Raw genomic sequence first — 17,814 nt, 5'->3', positions numbered from 1 at the left:
AACATATATGTTGCATTATAAATAACTGACTACATGATTATAACTTCCACTTTACAGATTAGAAATTAGATTAGGTAGGTTGTATTGTATAATCTGTCTAAAATCATGTAGCTAGTAAGTGGCAAAAAATGATTTGAAGTCAGACAGTCTAACATTAGAGCCTGTACTCTGAATCACCTGCCTCCCAGTAATTGACATTAAATAGTTCTATGGCAGGTATCACATACAGTTAAACTGCTTTCTAAACTTCCTTCTAAAAGAGCTCGAAGTCAGAAAATTAAAGAAGCTTACAGAAGAAGTTCATCTACAGAAGCTTACAGAAGAAGTTCATCTACAGAGTCTTAATCATAAGGCAACAGTTTTTAAAAAACTATATGAACAGCTTTATATCTCCATACTGAAAAAAATTAAAATATCAAAGATATTTAATGCTAAAGATAGACAAAATGTTGATTTTTTGGGTACTGTATTTTTCAGTTCTACAACTTCCATTTTATTATTTTTTATAGTTTTTATTTCTCTGCTTAGAGTTATCTTTTCATCTATTGTGAATACATTTTCCTCTATGTCATCAACCATTTACAAAAGCTGCTTCAAAATTCTGTCTGCAAATTTCCACATCTGGGTCATCTAGAAGTTGGTTTCTGGTTTTTGTTTGTTTGTTTGTTTGTTTGTTTTTAAACTGATCACATTTTCCTGGTCTTCTTCATTATTGTGGTAAAAATAAACATAAAATTTACCACTGCAACCATTTTTAAGTGTGTAGTTCAGCCATTACCACCATTAATCTCCAGAAATTTTTATATCTTCACAAATTGAAATTCTATACCTGTTAAATAATAATTCCCTGTTCTAGTTCTTAAATTGAGCAATTTTGGATTTATCTTGGACATTATGAATGTTATATTGTAGAGACCCTGGATGTTGCTATACTCTAGGCTGGGTTCAAAGCACAAACTTTGTTTCAGTGCTGTTCAAATTCCATTTCAGTTCCTTTATTAGTAACTGTGCTGTTCTGAATCCACCATGCATATGTGTGGTTCAGGTGTCAGCCAGAGACCTGAGCAAAAGTATTCACAGATTTTGAGGCTCCCCACACTGGCTCACTGCTTTCTAGAATTCTTCCTTAACTTTTCAATATCTTTGGTAGTAGTTTTCTTTTTTTTGGCCTCACCAAGCGGCTTGTGGGATCTTAGTTCCCCGACCAGGGATTGAACCCGGGCCCTCAGCAGTGAAAGAGCAGAGTCCTAACCACTGGACTGCCGGGGAATTCCCAGGAGTTTTCTTAAACTCTGTCCTCTACTTCCTCAGGCCAGAAGGACTCTGGGTTTCCTTCTGGGATTTCAGCTTCTGTGTACAGTGACAACTGTAGCCTGAACTCAGGATAAGAGCCATAAAAGTGGGGAAATTCACTCTGTGCCACTCTCTTCTTTTAAGTGTCCGTTTCCCTTAAGAATCTTCCCACTTTTATTTACTCTTTTGAGACTTTAGGCAGTTATTTACTTTTTGTATTTTTCCCAAGTTTATAGTTGTCCAGTAGGAGTCTGCTCAACCATACCAACAGCAAACTGTTAACTAAGTTTCAAATTCTTCTTTACACCAGGTAAAAACATTTGTGATATTAAAGAAGCTTACTATTAAATTATTCCTTAGGTATACAAATGAATACAATATGCCAAATCTTATAAAAAGCAATGTAGCCATCCCCTAAAACTAAATATTTCAATAAAAAATCTGAAAATGCTCACTGAGAGATCTAGCCCACAGGGAAAACAGACCTACAAATAAATGTTGGGATTTCATGGCAAACCACTCCCTGAACTGTGGCCTGGCCTTCCTAGTTCAGTGTTAAAGATGGTTAAAATAAACACATATAGAAAATAATTTTTTTTACATTTAGGTGAAAGCAATCATTTTACTCTCATCTCACATCCAACGGATTATGAATCATACAACTTAAAAACCCAGTCAAGGGCTTCCCTGGTGGCGCAGTGGTTGAGAGTTCGCCTGCCGATGCAGGGGACGTGGGTTCGTGCCCAGGTCCGGGAAGATCCCACATGCCGCGGAGCGGCTGGGCCCGTGAGCCATGGCCGCTGAGCCTGAGCGTCCGGAGCCTGTGCTCTGTAACGGGAGAGGCCACAACAGTGAGAGGCCCGTATACCGCAAAAAAAAAAACAAAAAAAAAAAAAAAAAAAAAAAACCCAGTCAAGCTGATGGTACATAAAAAAATCATCCTTTGATGTTAATTTCCATTTATGAATTCTCTCAAACTCCTTTTCTTGAGAAATCAGAAACTGGAGAACAGAACACAACTCTACAGGATACCTTTGTTCATATATTTTTATATTTAATCATTTAAAAACAATGAGCTGTTTTTCTAAACATAACTATATTTTCACCAGCTGCTGGTCAAGTCTATGTGGTTATCCTGAAGTATCATTCTAAAATACACGATACAACACTTCAGAAGCTGAGTTCCAAAACTGAATTCAAGAAAAAAAAAATAGCTGAGTGCAATCTATGTTATCTTCAGATTCACTTAATAAAAAGATAAGGAATACACTCTACAATTTCTGAACACACAGTACTACATTCCATTATTGGTTATTTACAGCTACAAAGAAGAAAGCCAAGGAAAGAACCTTCATTTAGTTTTGTAAGACAAATCTACTTCAGTCTTGATTAACATACTAATTTGTATTACTTTTCTTTTATGATAATCTATAAGCTCACTTAGAGTAGCCAAACCATTGTTATCATAGAGTCATAACAATCATAATATTCTAGGTGTTATGTTGACGTTCATAGTACTACATGAATTTAGTAAGAACAGTGAGTGTCAGGCTAAAACAGTGTTTTTATCAATAAACAAGCAACTCAACAGCAAACATAGGTTTCCTCTCTTTTACTCAGTTTTTAAAAAATAACTCATTGCATGAATTGATCTACATGGCACTTGGAAATGATTAACTGATTCCTTTCAAAAACTGACTTAAAATGTAAAGATAAAATCTAAATCATAAGAATGCATAAGTGACTGGGAAGATAAAATAGTGGAAATAACTACTGCAGAGCAGAATAAAGAAAAAAGAATGAAAAGAACTGAAGACAGTCTCAGAAAATTCTGGGACAACATTAAACACACCAACATTCGAATTATAGGGGTTCCAGAAGAAGAAGAGAAAAAGGGACTGAGAAAATATTTGAACAGATTATAGTTGAAAACTTCCCTACTATGGGAAAGGAAATAGTTAATCAAGTCCAGGAAGCACACAGAGTCCCATACAGGATAAATACAAGGAGAAAAACGCCAAGACACATATTAATCAAACTGTCAAAATTAATTACAAGGAAAACATATTAAAAGCAGCACGGCAAAAACAACAAATAACACACAAGGGAACCCCCATAAGGTTAACAGCTGATCTTTCAGCAGAAACTCTGCAAGCCAGAAGGGAGTGGCAGGACATATTTAAAGTGATGAAGGAGAAAAACCTTCATCCAAGGTTTGAATGAGATCCCACCAAGGATCTCACTCAGATTTGATGGAGAAATTAAAACCTTTACAGACAAGCAAAAGCTGAGAGACTTCAGCACTACCAAACCAGCTTTACAACAAATGCTAAAGGATCTTCTCTAGGCAAGAAACACAAGAGAAGGAAAAGACCTATAATAACAAACCCAAAACAATTAAGAAAATGGGAATAGGAACATACATATCGATAATTACCTTAAATGTAAATGGATTAAATGCTCCCACCGAAAGACACAGACTGGCTGAATGGATACAAAAACAAGACCCACTTCAGACCTAGAGACACATACAGACTGAAAGTGAGGGAATGGAAAAAGATATTCCATGCAAATGGAAACCAAAAGAAGGCTGGAGTAGCGATTCTCATATCAGACAAAATAGAGTTTAAAATAAAGACTATTAGAAGAGAGAAAAAAGGACACTACATAATGATCAAGGGATCGAACCAAGAAGAAGATATAACAATTGTAAATATTTATGCACCCAACATAGGAGCACCTCAAAACATAAGGCAAATACTAACAGCCATAAAAGGGGAAATCGACAGTAACACATTTATAGTAGGGGACTTTAACACCCCACTTTCACCAATGGACAGATCATCCGAAATGAAAATAAATAAAAAACACAAGCTTTAAATGATACATTAAACGAGATGTACTTAATTAATATTTATAGGATATTCCATCCAAAAACAACAGAATACACATTCTTCTCAAGTGCTCATGGAACATTCTCCAGGATACATCATATCTTGGGTCACAAATCAAGCCTTGGTAAATTTAAGAAAATTGAAATTGTATCAAGTATCTTTTCCGACCACAATGCTATGAGACTAGATATGAATTACAGGAAAAGATCTGTAAAAAAAATACAAACACATTACTTAATAATGAAGTGATCACTGAAGAAATCAAACAGGAAATTAAAAAATACCTAGAAACAAATGACAATGGAGACACGACGACCCAAAACCTATGGGATGCAGCAAAAGCAGTTCTAAGAGGGAAGTTTATAGCAATACAATCCTATTTTAAGAAACAGGAAACATCTCAAATAAGCAACCTAAACTTGCACCTAATGCAATTAGAGAAAGAAGAATAAAAAACCCCCAAGTTAGCAGAAGGAAAGGAATCATAAAGATCAGGACAGAAATAAATGAAAAAGAAATGAAGGAAATGACAGCAAAGATCAATAAACCTAAAAGCTGGTTCTTTGAGAAGATAAACAAAATTGATAAACCATTAGCCAGATTCATCAAGAAAAAAAGGAAGAAGACTCAAATCAATAGAATTAGATCATGAGAGATTACTACAAGCAACTCTATGCCAATAAAATGGACAACCTGGAAGAAATGGACAAATTCTTAGAAATGCACAACCTGCCAAGACTGAATCAGGAAGAAATAGAAAATATGAACAGACCAATCACAAGCACTGAAATTGAAACTGTGATTAAAAATCTTCCAACAAACAAAAGCCCAGGACCAGATGGCTTCACAGGCGAATTCTAACAAACATTTAGAGAAGAGCTAACACCTATCCTTCTCAAACTCTTCCAAAATACAGCAGAGGGAGGAACACTCCCAAACTCATTCTACGAGGCCACCATCACCCTGATACCAAAACCAGACAAGGATGTCACAAAGAAAGAAAACTACAGGCCAATATCACTGATGACCATAGATGCAAAAATCCTCAACAAAATACTAGCCAACAGAATCCAACAGAACACTAAAAGGATCATACACCATGATCAAGTGCGGTTTATTCCAGGAATGCCAGGATTCTTCAATATATGCAAATCAATCAATGTGATACAACATATTAACAAACTGAAGGAGGAAAAACCATATGGTCATCTCAATAGATGCAGAGAAAGCTTTCAACAAAATTCAACACCCACTTATGATAAAAACCCTGCAGAAAGTAGGCATAGAGGGAACTTTCCTCAACATAATAAAGGCCATATATGACAAACCCACAGCCAAAATCATCCTCAATGGTGAAAAACTGAAACCATTTCCACTAAGATCAGGAACAAGACAAGGTTGCCCACTCTCACCACTCTTATTCAACATAGTTTTGGAAGTTTTAGCCACAGCAATCAGAGAAGAAAAGGAAATCAAAGGAATCCAAATCGGAAAAGAAGAAGTAAAGCTGTCACTGTTTGCAGATGACATAATACTATACATAGAGAATCCTAAAGATGCTACCAGAAAACTACTAGAGCTAATCAATGAATCTGGTAAGGTAGGAGAATACAAAATTAATGCACAGAAATCTCTGGCATTCCTATACACTAATGATGAAAAATCTGAAAGTGAAATCAAGAAAATACTCCCATTTACCACTGCAACAAAAAGAATAAAACATATAGGAATAAACCTACCTAAGGAGACAAAAGACCTGTATGCAGAAAATTATAAGACACTGATGAAAGAAATTAAAGATGATACAAACAGATGGAGAGAAATACCATGTTCTTGGATTAGAAGAATCAACATTGTGAAAATGACTCTACTACCCAAAGCAATCTACAGATCCAATGCAATCCCTATGATACTACCACTGGCATTTTCCACAGAACTAGAACAAAAAATTTCACAATATGTATGGAAACACAAAAGACTCCGAATAGCCAAAGCAATCTTGAGAACGAAAAACGGAGCTGGAGGAATCAGGCTCCCTGACTTCAGACTATACTACAAAGCTACAGTAATCAAGATGGAAAAACCCAAATGAACTTTTTGGCCAACCCCAATATTTAGCGGTGATTCTATGTATTTTATACATAGAGGCTATTCCTCTTACCAACAGTTCCTCAAAGTCAACTAATTTAAAAAATGAATATTCTAAACAGAAAATCTGGTCAATTACACCACTTTTTTTTTTTTTTTTTTAACTCTGGTTTCTTAATGCCTGCTTCTTCCCCCAAAGTGCACACACCCTGCAGGTGGGTGGGAGAGACAGGTCGCAGCTCCCATTTTGGCTCAGCTGGGCACTGCTGGGAACAGCACAGGCCATGTCTGTACAAGCTCAACATATTCTCCCAGCCGGAAGGGCCCTTGCTAGTCAGCGCTTCCCCAAACTGCACTCCTTTGTCAGTGGGTCTCAAATGTTGGGGGGGGTTGGGCATCAGAACCACCAGGTGGGGCTTAGCAAAGTGTAGACTTCGGTTTCCCTCTAGGTCAGAGGCAAGGCCCAGAGGCTACATTATTAACCAGCACCCCGAGAGCTCCTGCTTCACGTTGTCATTGGGCCACATGTGGAGGACGGCTGTGATGGTTAAAGCCATTCCTCAGTCACACACCACACCCCTCTGGAGAGGCACACAGCCCACCAGTGCCGAACTCACTTGACCTTATCTCAACATTTCCCGAATCTGACTATAATCACTGTTTTAAAAAATGAGAATAACTAAAAAATATTGAACGGCTTTCCCTTCACATGGGGGACAAAGTCCATAGCACTTGCCACTCCAAGTCTTGCCCTTGCCTACCTTTCCAAACTCAGCTTTAAGTTTCCTGAAAGCACCAAGCTGTTTCATGACTCTGACCTCCTGCTCTCCTCTTTCCTTATTCTGTATGGTAAACTACTCCTTACAAGCCCTTAGTCAAGAGTCTTAACCTTTATGAAACTTTGACCTCTCTCCTTCTATTTCAGACTTGCAATAACTTTCTCCTCTGGAGTTCCACTGTATCACAATACTTCTATTTTAACACTTACCACATACTATTTCATTTTTTAATGTTTTTCTCCTCTACTAGACCAGAATTTCATCTCTTTATACCACTACCATCTAAAGTAAAACCTTAAAAGAAATAATCACCTGGTAATTGCTGAACGGACAGACTAATGTATCAGAGCAAAGAGGAAAGTAGATTTCACATAGGTAGACTAAGGATTAGTCTCTTACCTGTTTGGAGTTGGTTAAATACAGTTTTGCTCCAAGATTTAGAATCTGCAGTTTTACCAGATCATCTTCACCAGTGAAGCTTTTAGCCGTCTTCCTCAAAACATCAGGGGCAATTTTAGGAACTCGTTCACAGTTTTCTCCAATTAGCCAAAGAATACTTGCTCTAGCCACAGGAACCTAATATTAGAAGCAGATTATACACAAATATTACAAATAATATAATCATACTCTCCTTAATATTAACATAGAAAAGGCTTTAAATATTATAAAGGTTTTATCATCTATTAATTTATTTAACATATATCCAGGAAGTCCTCCTATATTTATGAATTTTCTTCAGTTACCAGAAATTCTGATTAAAACTGATTTCAGAGATAATGCTTAAGAAAAGATTCATAAAGGAAAAACCACTGGTCTAGAATCTTGATTCTAACAGTGATCCACCAATTCTTGGGCTAAATCTGTCTGGCCATGCCCATTTATTTATCATTGTTGCTGCTTCTGTGCTATAATAGCAGAAGAGTAGTTGCAACAAAGACCATAAGGCTGAAAATATTTACTTATCTAGCAATTCACAGAAAAAGTTCGCCGACCTCTGCTCTAGCGCATTCACAAACCTCAATGCCTATAAAAATCATCTAGGGTTATGACTAAAACTGTAGGGTTTTGGTAACAGTTCTAAGACAGTAGTTCTGTGATGGGGTCCAGGAATCCATGCTTCATGAAGCATTACAGATGATTCCGGAGACAGGCGGTCTGCAAACCACGTTTTGAGAATCCATGGCCAATACAGAAAAAGGAATAGACCCATTAAAGGCTATGATTCCAAATCAAAACCGTATTGTCCTCTATGTATCTATATCTGCAGCACTGGAAATAAATAAAACTGACAAAATCATCAAGGCCTACTTATAAAATCATGAATGCTGGTCTATTATTTGGTCATCAACAATAGAAATGGGAATAAGATAAATCTGTCCAATACTGCATTTTGGCATTATATATATTTTCAATAAACTACATTTCCATATAATTTGTTTCTTAAAAATAAATGCTTTGTTACAAATTGGAAACCTTCCACCAGCACCATTAAGACTAACATTTTATTTAGAGCATGCAAATTAGTTTTATTACTATTTGTTTATTTGTATCCTCCCCCTTTCAATATCCTTCAAAAGGAATTTGAAGGGGTATGTAAATTAGTTTCTGTGAACATTTTCACCTAGTATAGAAAATTTGCTTTTAATAATAAATGAAAAAGCCAAGGCTATCATTAAGAGGTAGCATCACAAGAAGAGATAAGACTCTTTATGAAGTTCTTTTCTAATGCCTCAAATAAAGTCCTAATGTTTTCATTATTGTTTCAGAGCTGTACACAGTAAGACTGTTAAGGAAGAAAGTGAGAATGAGGACCTTTGCACAGCTAGAATTTTATCACAATATATACCACCTTGAATTCCTTCAAAACACCCATTTCAAGAAATAACATAAAATTATTAGGACACCGCTAAGTCTTTCACCAGAAGGAGAATGAGGTCATCAGAAAACTTTAAAGTATACATTTTCAAATAATGTGATAACAGTATCATCTTTAAATTAATATTAGAATAAGTTTAGTAAGAGAGAGAAATCAGTATGTTTACATAACAAGTGTAAGTACGAACTATAAGTATTGAGTAAAATACTAAATGCTATTACAGATCTATTCACGTAGTATGATAAAACTGATATCCTTACTGTATACTGATTTCTGGAAAGAAAGAGGCTATTTCTAATGTTCCAAAGGTTACACTGCATTAAGACTTTACTCCCAATCTATTATTTTAAATTGGGCTAAAGAACAATAATTGAGTGGTACATTAAATTTTCCAGTACGAAGCAATTCAAGTTGCCTGCCATAATGAAAGGTATGTCTAAATAAGAATATATGGGCAACTTCAGATTTCAGTTATGCTAGATTTATTTTTCTTAAATATTTTATTATAAATTACCAGTATAAAAATTAGAATTCTATGACATATCACATCTATTACCCCACTTTAAGTAATTTTCCTCTGGTTATACACTTATTTATTTATTTACTTCTTTGCAATTAAACATACAACCCCATAAAGGCCTAAGAGATTGTTTATATTCCTATTCATTAATATATCAAGATTAAAATAATATTTAAATACTCTAAACATTCATAATGCATACATTTAAAATATAACTTTAAAAAATTAAAAATCAGTAAGTTCTAAAGCTCACAATGAAAATCTCTAGGTGAGTGGGGGGGGGGGTGGGCAGGGCCAGGATCATATTCAGAGTCTAGAACTAAGTAATAAAATTTCTATTTTAAAAACATAGAAAATGGCAACTAAGGAGCCTGCCTGCTGCAACTAAGAAGCCCACGAGCTGCAACTAAGGAGCCCACCTGCCACAACTAAGACCCGACACAACCAAATAAATAAAACACACACACACACACACACACACACACACACACAAAGAAAACTTCTTCACAACAGGAAATAATACACTATAAATATACTAATACCAATCTTTCCATGATGACATTAAAAAGCTTAGAAAACTGACAAACCCAGTGTTTTTGTGCATTTGGCTGGAATCAGAATAAGATTTTCAAATTTCAGCCCTGCCTTTCTCTCCCAATTAAGTTATAAAACTCCTATTTGTACACCACTGATACTATGAATCCATGGCCACTATTTTCAAAGATTTGAAGCAACTGAAAAAAGAGCAAGTAAGAAAATTAGTCACTTTTTGTCCTTCACGGTCTTTTCAAACAGAACAAATAGGAACACGGAACTAAGGCCAAACTAATAACACACATGTATGCATATAATACTTTCATTATGAACCTTTTTTTTTCAATATTTTTGAAGACAAACTGGATTGTAAATGACTTTGCCTGATTCTTTATTCTAAATGCCCTGAGCAAGTGGTTAAGTGCACTTTTTAAACCTTCTACCAGAAGGCAGTTTCCACTGCCATTTTAACCCATTAACTTGCCTGCAAAAACAAATAATGTTTGCTAGCTGACCACAACAGTTATAGAAAGGCATCTAGAAAGATTTTACAGATCACTCTGTAAGCAGTTCAATTTAAAAGCTATTGTGTTACAATACCAGCTCACTGCACAATGCAACAGTGTAAAGTAAATCCTGCAAAAACATCGATTTTATTTATTTATATTTGTCAAAGGCAAAATCAGTAGACATCTAAACAAACTGCATGCAAACAGCACATCAGACCCAATATTCTGCATGTGGACTCAATATTCATGAAAACCTGAGTGCGGATTAAGTGGGGATGGCAGGGCAAGTGTAGTTAACTTGTGAACTGGCAGGTGCTCATGAGGTACCTGGGCACAGAGTACATAAAGCTAAGGCGCTACTTCAGTATCGCTCAGTAGTCTACCAAATAACATCTTTCAACTCTTCTTTTATAATGTGAAACCCTCACCTGTCCCATTAAAGATAATGTGAAATCCTCTTAGAGCAATCCTCAGGTAGTGTGCATTTTATTCTGGAAGAACTTTGCTCCCAAAGTAGTATTTACTACAAATGAAGGATACTCCAAAGGATAAAATATTCACAATCAGGACAGTTGACTGCCCTATCAACATAAATTATTCAATATAAATGAATTTTAAATACAGAATAAATTTCAGTTTTCAGATTTTCAACTATGCCACTTACATAACAAATGGAATCAAAGTCTTGAATACAATAAAATCTGTGTTCTCTTTTTTAAAAAATTACATAGCTAACATCTAATGAGTTCCCACCATGTTTTACCGGCATTGTTTTTAAGTACCTTACCTGTTTTCTCAGTCAGTTATCACAAAAGCCCTATGAAGTAGACTCTACCATTATCCCCACTTGATATATAAGGAAACTGGGGCACAAACGAAATAAGAAACTTGCCCAACATCTCACAGCTTGTCAGTGATGCAACTAGGACTGGAATTCCAAGTCTAGATCCAGAGTTCGCCATGGGCACTGGGCAGAGACAATGAGTGTGCTATATTCTAGGAAGAATACTGGTCAGCAAGGCAAGAAGACTGGTTCTGGTTCCTGACTGATCACATATATCATGGAGACAAAGAATTTCACATCAATGAGCTTCATTTACTCATTAGTCAAATGAAAGTTTCTTCCTTTGAACCTATTCTTTTGCCACACTGTGCAACGGCTCCCTTAAGGCCTCCTGCAGCTTCCCCAGAGCGAGCCTTTTTTTTCAGGGCAGATCCAGGCCATCTTCTTGACTATTCCCACACTTATGAATATGGGGCATTTTCCCACTTCCTTTTACCTCTGGTTTTATGGATAAGTAAGGTGGTCACGGTGGGAAGAGGTCTAGCTGTCACCTCGGTTCCTCCTCCTCTCAGAGGGTATATGAGCCCAGGATTTCGTCCTGATAAAGTGGCTTAGGTACTGAGGGAAAACATGCTCAATAGTGTCCTCTTGTCCTCTGACACTGGTCAGATTGGCTCTTTCTAAAATCCAGGGGGTCTAGGATTTAGGTCAAATAGGCAGAGATTCAGTAAGAAAGAGGTCTCATTTAAGGCTCTCAGGCTTAATGTTAGAATCACGTGCCCACATTTAAAGGTCCTCAAGTGCTTGGTAAGATTAATAAAGCCCACTTTCTTTCCCACATGGCCATTGCTCTGTGAATAGGTCTCTTGACTGGAGCAGAGATTCTGGGGATTCACTTCTGATTTGAAGCTGTTGTTGGCTACACCCCTCACCACATTCTTCTGGAGTAACTTGTGCCGCCAATCCCTGGCCATTTTTAGGGTTGTGCCTCACAAACCATCTTGCTTCTTTCTTCCTTGTCCCACTTCAAGCACTTCAGCTTCCTGAGGTACGTTAACGGTAAAAACTCATCACCTTTTCATTCTCCAAAAGTTCGGGTTTTTTTGCTATAGAACTGCATATAGTTTTTCTTATAATTATTTTAATCTTTTCTATGTCACAGTCCCAATTTGTCTACTTTTGCCTTCTCTCCACCTTTTCAGAACCAGGAGGGATTTTCTACTTTATTGTCTTTCCAAAGGACCACATTTAAGATGTATTTATCAATTTCAACTATCTTTATTTGGTATTCCATTTTACACAATCATCTCTGATCCCTCTTAGGTTTCTATGCTTTCTTTCACTGCTATTTTTCAAATGTCTCAGGACAAATATCAAATTCTTTTATTTTTGGTCTCTTTACTTTAAAAATGGTGACAGTTACAGCTTTAGCCATGCCCCACACATTTTGAAATAAAGTATTTACTTTTTCTGTGCTTTTTGGAAAGCCTGTATTTTTTTCTTTAAACTTTAATTTAAAAGTGTATTTCTTGCTTCACAACTGCTCTGGTATCATTTTAAAATATTTAATTCTTATGTTATTACTTAAGGTTAAAAAATATAAAAGCTTTAAGTTTACTTTATGTCTAAGTAAATGATTTTTTGTAAATGTTCTATGGATACATCCATAAAAGTGGGTATTATCTGTTCAAGAGATATAAGATTTTAGCTATATTTACTATATCAAGTATTGATTCTGTTATTTAGTGTCTCTGTGTCCTTACATCTACATCTTACTTAAAAATCTATGAGGTATATCTAATTTGAGAAAAGCATATTAAAGTCACCCACCAAAACTGTATTTTATCTATTTCTCCTTGCATTTCCAATAGATTTTTCATTTACATATTTATTTGGTTGCCATATTTTTTATGCACATAGGTTTATGTTTCTTAATTTCTTTGTAAATTGGGCTTCTTCATTTTATAATGTTCCATGTTATCCTGTTAAAAGACTTTAATTAATTTTAAATTCTTGTTGGTATTCACTTAATGTCTCTTTCCCTACTTTCTTATTTTCAACCTTTATCACTTTGATTATGGTGTTTTAATTATAAATGGCCTCAATCTGGCTTTTGTTTTTCATTCCAATTTGAAAGTCTGTCTTCTCTAATGAGAGAATGCAATCCATTCATATTCAGAGTAGGATATATTTGATTTTTACTCTTCCATCTTACTTCTTGATTTTAACTGTTCCATTTTAATTTTTAAAAATTTCTTATTTACTTTACATTTTGCTTTTCTTTTTTTCCTTTTGTGAATTTGGAATTCCCACCATATTTTGTATTCCACTAATAGTTATCTTCTATCTGACAAAAACAGAAAAACAAGCTTTGCTATATAGATTTGTAAGAAAGTATGTACTTGGCTAATATTCCAACAACTGCTGTAGAGAAAGTCGATGCAATCAAACATTTTCCTGAGCCCCATACAGGGACATAATCAAATACAACAAATTCTTCTTCCAAGAAAGTCTGTGGTTTGCTTGATATGGGTCTTATATACTGCCACAGGTTTCACGTATAAGCAGCTGCATTCTCCTGAAAGCCCTAACACTCCCTTGCCTTTGCGTCTTCCTTTCTAACAAGAGCAGAACAAGCGTAAAAGCACAAGTTTTAACTAAATTCTGCACAAGATGATGGGGAATACAGAACTCCACATTCCTATTTATTTCTTTCTCATAACCAGACACACATTTCTCGATCATTCTTTATACACAAGGAATTAACTGTTTTCCCTATCAAAACCCACTGTTTTCACCCTAAGATAAGCTATTTTCACCTTACTATTTTTTAAACAAAATTCACATTTTATTTAGGTTGAAATAAACTATACAAGATTGATTTTCTTCACCAAAAATAACAGCAATATTTTCTGTATTATTCCCAGATAAACTACAAAACACTTATTTTTGTAGTTTTTCTAGGTTTTGCTTGTAAATCAAGATGAGGCAGTAGATACAGTCTTGGAAAAAAACCAAGAATACAAACAAATTGGTTGTCAGTATCCATGGCCTCTGATCCTGTCTTGCCCATGAAACAGAAGTGTTCAAAAAGGTTATGAGGATGTAGGCTCAATAAAGGAATAGAATGTAAACAGCAACAACCAGATGTGGAACAACAATGGCAGGCTCTTCCATTCAAACTTTAACTATAATTTGTTCCTTTAACTTCATTTGATAAAGACAGAATCTACACTGAAATTCTTGTTTGGCAAGCTCACACATTTCTCTTACAGTCTGATAATTTTCTTAACTGTCCCTTACGGATTTTTAACAGCATACTTAAAACTCCTACCATTCAAAGGTCAGTCATGAGGTTCATTGTAACATTTTATAAAATGTATTCCTTCCTCCCATACCTCCTCAAAATTTATTTCTTCAAAGAACTGATAATTCAATCCCTGACAACTGGATCCACAGCGATAAATATTATGTCTAAAATGACTTAACTAATACAATTCCAAAGTGCCATTAGCAGAGATCACACAGAGTGTAACGTGGTACTTTCAATGCTATCTTCTGGAAGAACAGTTAGGTCTCCAAAGCATGGGAGTTCAAACGGGCCATTTAAACAGGCGGATTATCAATGACTAATGTACTCAATGGGAGGCCTACAGATCAAGATATTCAGTGATTAAGTGGCCTACGTACACCTTACAACTTTTCTGTAAGATATTTTCAAATTTCTGACAGATTTTTTCAAATATCAAATATAAAAGAAAGCCTATTTTAAAAGTCTCTTAGGTATTTTCAATGGTTTCTGAATTATCTGTAGGGAGCTCTGACTTACTTGTATAGAGTTTGATATATGTATCCACCATTAAATCCAAATCGTGTTTTATATCAAAATTTATGTTAAGCAAAGCCAAGTTACTTGACCTTTGGTCTGTCAAAGTGTTCCTCAGGTATGCTTTGAGATGATTTCGCCCATTTTCATAGCATTCATTCTCAACCTTTGTCACAGGAAGAATACATAGGACCTTCAGCAATGCATAAACATTAGGGAAAAACTCGATGTCTGGCAGATGAAGGGCTTCATAAATAGTGGATGGAAGTTCTATATGTTTCCCTCTGTGTTTCCACTTGATTCTCCAACAATGCATCATGCTCCTCTGATGTATTGAATTTGAGCTGTCCCATGACAGAGGGTACCAGAGATAAGCATTTAAGAGCTTTGAGGTGCTGTTCTGAGAATATATCTTCCAGTTCCTGAATAATGTGTTTCACTGTTGGAACACTTAAGAGTTTATAGTAACTCACAGAGGTTAGCTGAGATTTCAGGTTACTGTGCTGAGCTCTGCGAAATTTCCCTGGGAGTTTCATCTGAATATCAAGTTTGGTTGCCAAATTTGTGGCTTCCTCAAACTAAAATTCATGATAAACTTCGATATTTTCCACCACTTCATTTAGTGAATGCAGCACTGCAGTCAAACTACTGGCTGCAAAGAACGCATCAGAGGTTTGCCCCTGAAGATTTTTCCCAAAGGCTCTTGTAAAAGATAGAACATTTTTAAGAACAACAATGGTAACAATGAAATCAAAATCTGTTACCGCACTAAAGAGTACAAACGCTTGGCCAGCTATACAGTTATTCCATCTAACATTTGTGTCACTAATTATACCATCTAAACACGAAACAAGTGCTGGTAGGAGGTCCACTAAGATTCCAAACGCATCATGCCTGCCTGTCCACTGAGAATGGCAAATTTCCTTCAGTTCTTTGCCCCTTTCTTCACTGTTCTGAAAGAGGACAGAAATTACATTGTAAAGCTCTAAAAGCAGTTGTGGTGATTGATGGAAAAAAGAACAAACTTCTTCAATTGTTCCTAATGCGACAGATACTCCCATAACAGGCACTGATTTTGCCAACCACGTATTTAAGGCACAGGAAGAGCAGAGTGTGTAGATAGCTTGGGGATATTTCTCTAAAAGTCTAGAAGCAACAACTTTCACTTTGGAAGAAAATCCACTGGACACAATGTAAGCCTGGCCACGACAGTACTCCATGTTTAATCCCTACTTCTCAGTTATCGTAGTGTGAAATTTCACAGCCAAAATTTCTGCATCGGCTTCATAAGGCAGGAAGCCCACAAATTCCTCTCTCAGGTTGTGAGCTTCGTCAACAAACCTCACCAACACAGGCAGGTGCTCTTCCTCTGCTACGTCCACCACATCATCAATGACGATGGAAAAGAAGTGAGAGTCTCACTTCCCTGAGGGTTTCTTCCCGAATGCAGCTCTCACAGATGTCTAGCATCTGTTTTTGCTGTGTTTTCAAACAGAACAATGTGTTAACTGCCATTGTCTCAAAGCGCCTTCTCAGAACCTCTTCACCAGAACTGATCCGGCACTCCAGGAGTGCCTGAAGGTTATCAGGAGTAAAGAGACCTTCTGGGATTTCATCAGCTTCATGTCCATCCAGAGGTATGTTCTGTTTCCCCATAAGAATTAAAATTTCAAATAAAGATTTTAAGTATTCTTTGTTTTCCTTCTCTTCAAGGGTTAAAGGTAAAATGTCTTCATCCTGCTCTTCACCCCCTTCTTCTGCACTGGGGTCCTGAGCATTGCTGTTGTTTATTTCCTTATGTTTTGGTTCCTGTTCAGAAGTTTCATCAATTTTCTTCTGTTTCAGTGTCCTGATTTCATCTTCACTCAATTCTTTTATTCGTTTTTTCTGTGTCTGTGTGGATTATTCAAATGGTTGGTAAGATCAAATATTGTTGGTATTGCATTATTTCGAAGAACTGCCCTATAAGGACTAGTTCTACGGATCATACAAGTCTCAAAGTGTTTGGCACACAATTGGTAATGTTAAATTAGTTGATCACGCGTTTTAACTTCTAAGTCGGCTCTCCTACAATTCTCCACTAACTTCTGACATCTGGCTGGATACCGCGGGAACCTGAAAAAGGCCAGGTCCGACTGCGTGCTCTTCCGCGTGCAGCTGGGGGCCATGCAGAAGCTCCGCATCGTCATCTGCCTGCCGGCCGGCGCAGCCCTCCCCTCCCCCTTCCTCAGGCAGCCCGCCTGCCCGTCGGGGATGGGAAGGGGAGACAGGCCGGTGTGCCGAGAGGTGGAGGGCACCTTACTACTTTTTAAACACAAGTTGAGAATATGAAAATAATTTCACTTCTCTCCCCTCTCTTCCTCCCATGAGACCTTCAAAACACATTTATTCCACCCCAATCCCATCCCACCCCTAGATTTTCTATGACTGTTCAATATTTTTAGTTCCAGATTATTAGAATTTCCTTTATATTATGGCCCTTCTTTTTCAAGAGTTCTCAGCACTTTTGTTAGACATTCCTAGTCTATCTTTATACATTCTAATTATGTGTATAAATATATACATATATTTGTGTATCTCTATTCTTTGATTTCCCCAAACTAGAGTTCACTGCTGTGGTTCATTAGTTCTTGCTTAGAAAAGTGGTTCTTACTAGATGATGTAACACTTGTCTAAAAGGTATCTAAATACCTGTAGGAGTATTTGTGATT

General features: G+C 36.4%; 1 protein-coding gene and 1 pseudogene across 4 annotated transcripts in view; both read right to left on the bottom strand.

Annotated features, from left to right (window-relative positions):
• The window catches only part of AP3B1 (adaptor related protein complex 3 subunit beta 1), a 276,626-nt gene that overhangs the window by 117,905 nt on the left and 140,907 nt on the right, over nt 1-17,814 (bottom strand). For all 4 annotated transcript variants that reach the window (XM_032626082.1, XM_032626081.1, XM_032626080.1 and 1 more), the window contains one exon: nt 7,454-7,630. In XM_032626082.1, coding sequence (XP_032481973.1) covers nt 7,454-7,630 — 177 coding nt within the window. The remainder of the gene's footprint in view (nt 1-7,453; nt 7,631-17,814) is intronic.
• Nucleotides 15,057-17,286, bottom strand: LOC116750830 (annotated as a pseudogene).

Source organism: Phocoena sinus, chromosome 3, assembly GCF_008692025.1.
Source record: "Phocoena sinus isolate mPhoSin1 chromosome 3, mPhoSin1.pri, whole genome shotgun sequence".
In the NCBI taxonomy this organism is placed as follows: domain Eukaryota; kingdom Metazoa; phylum Chordata; class Mammalia; order Artiodactyla; family Phocoenidae; genus Phocoena; species Phocoena sinus.
The sequence above is the reverse complement of the archived record's forward strand: the minus strand, read 5'-3'. Positions and strand labels throughout refer to the sequence as shown.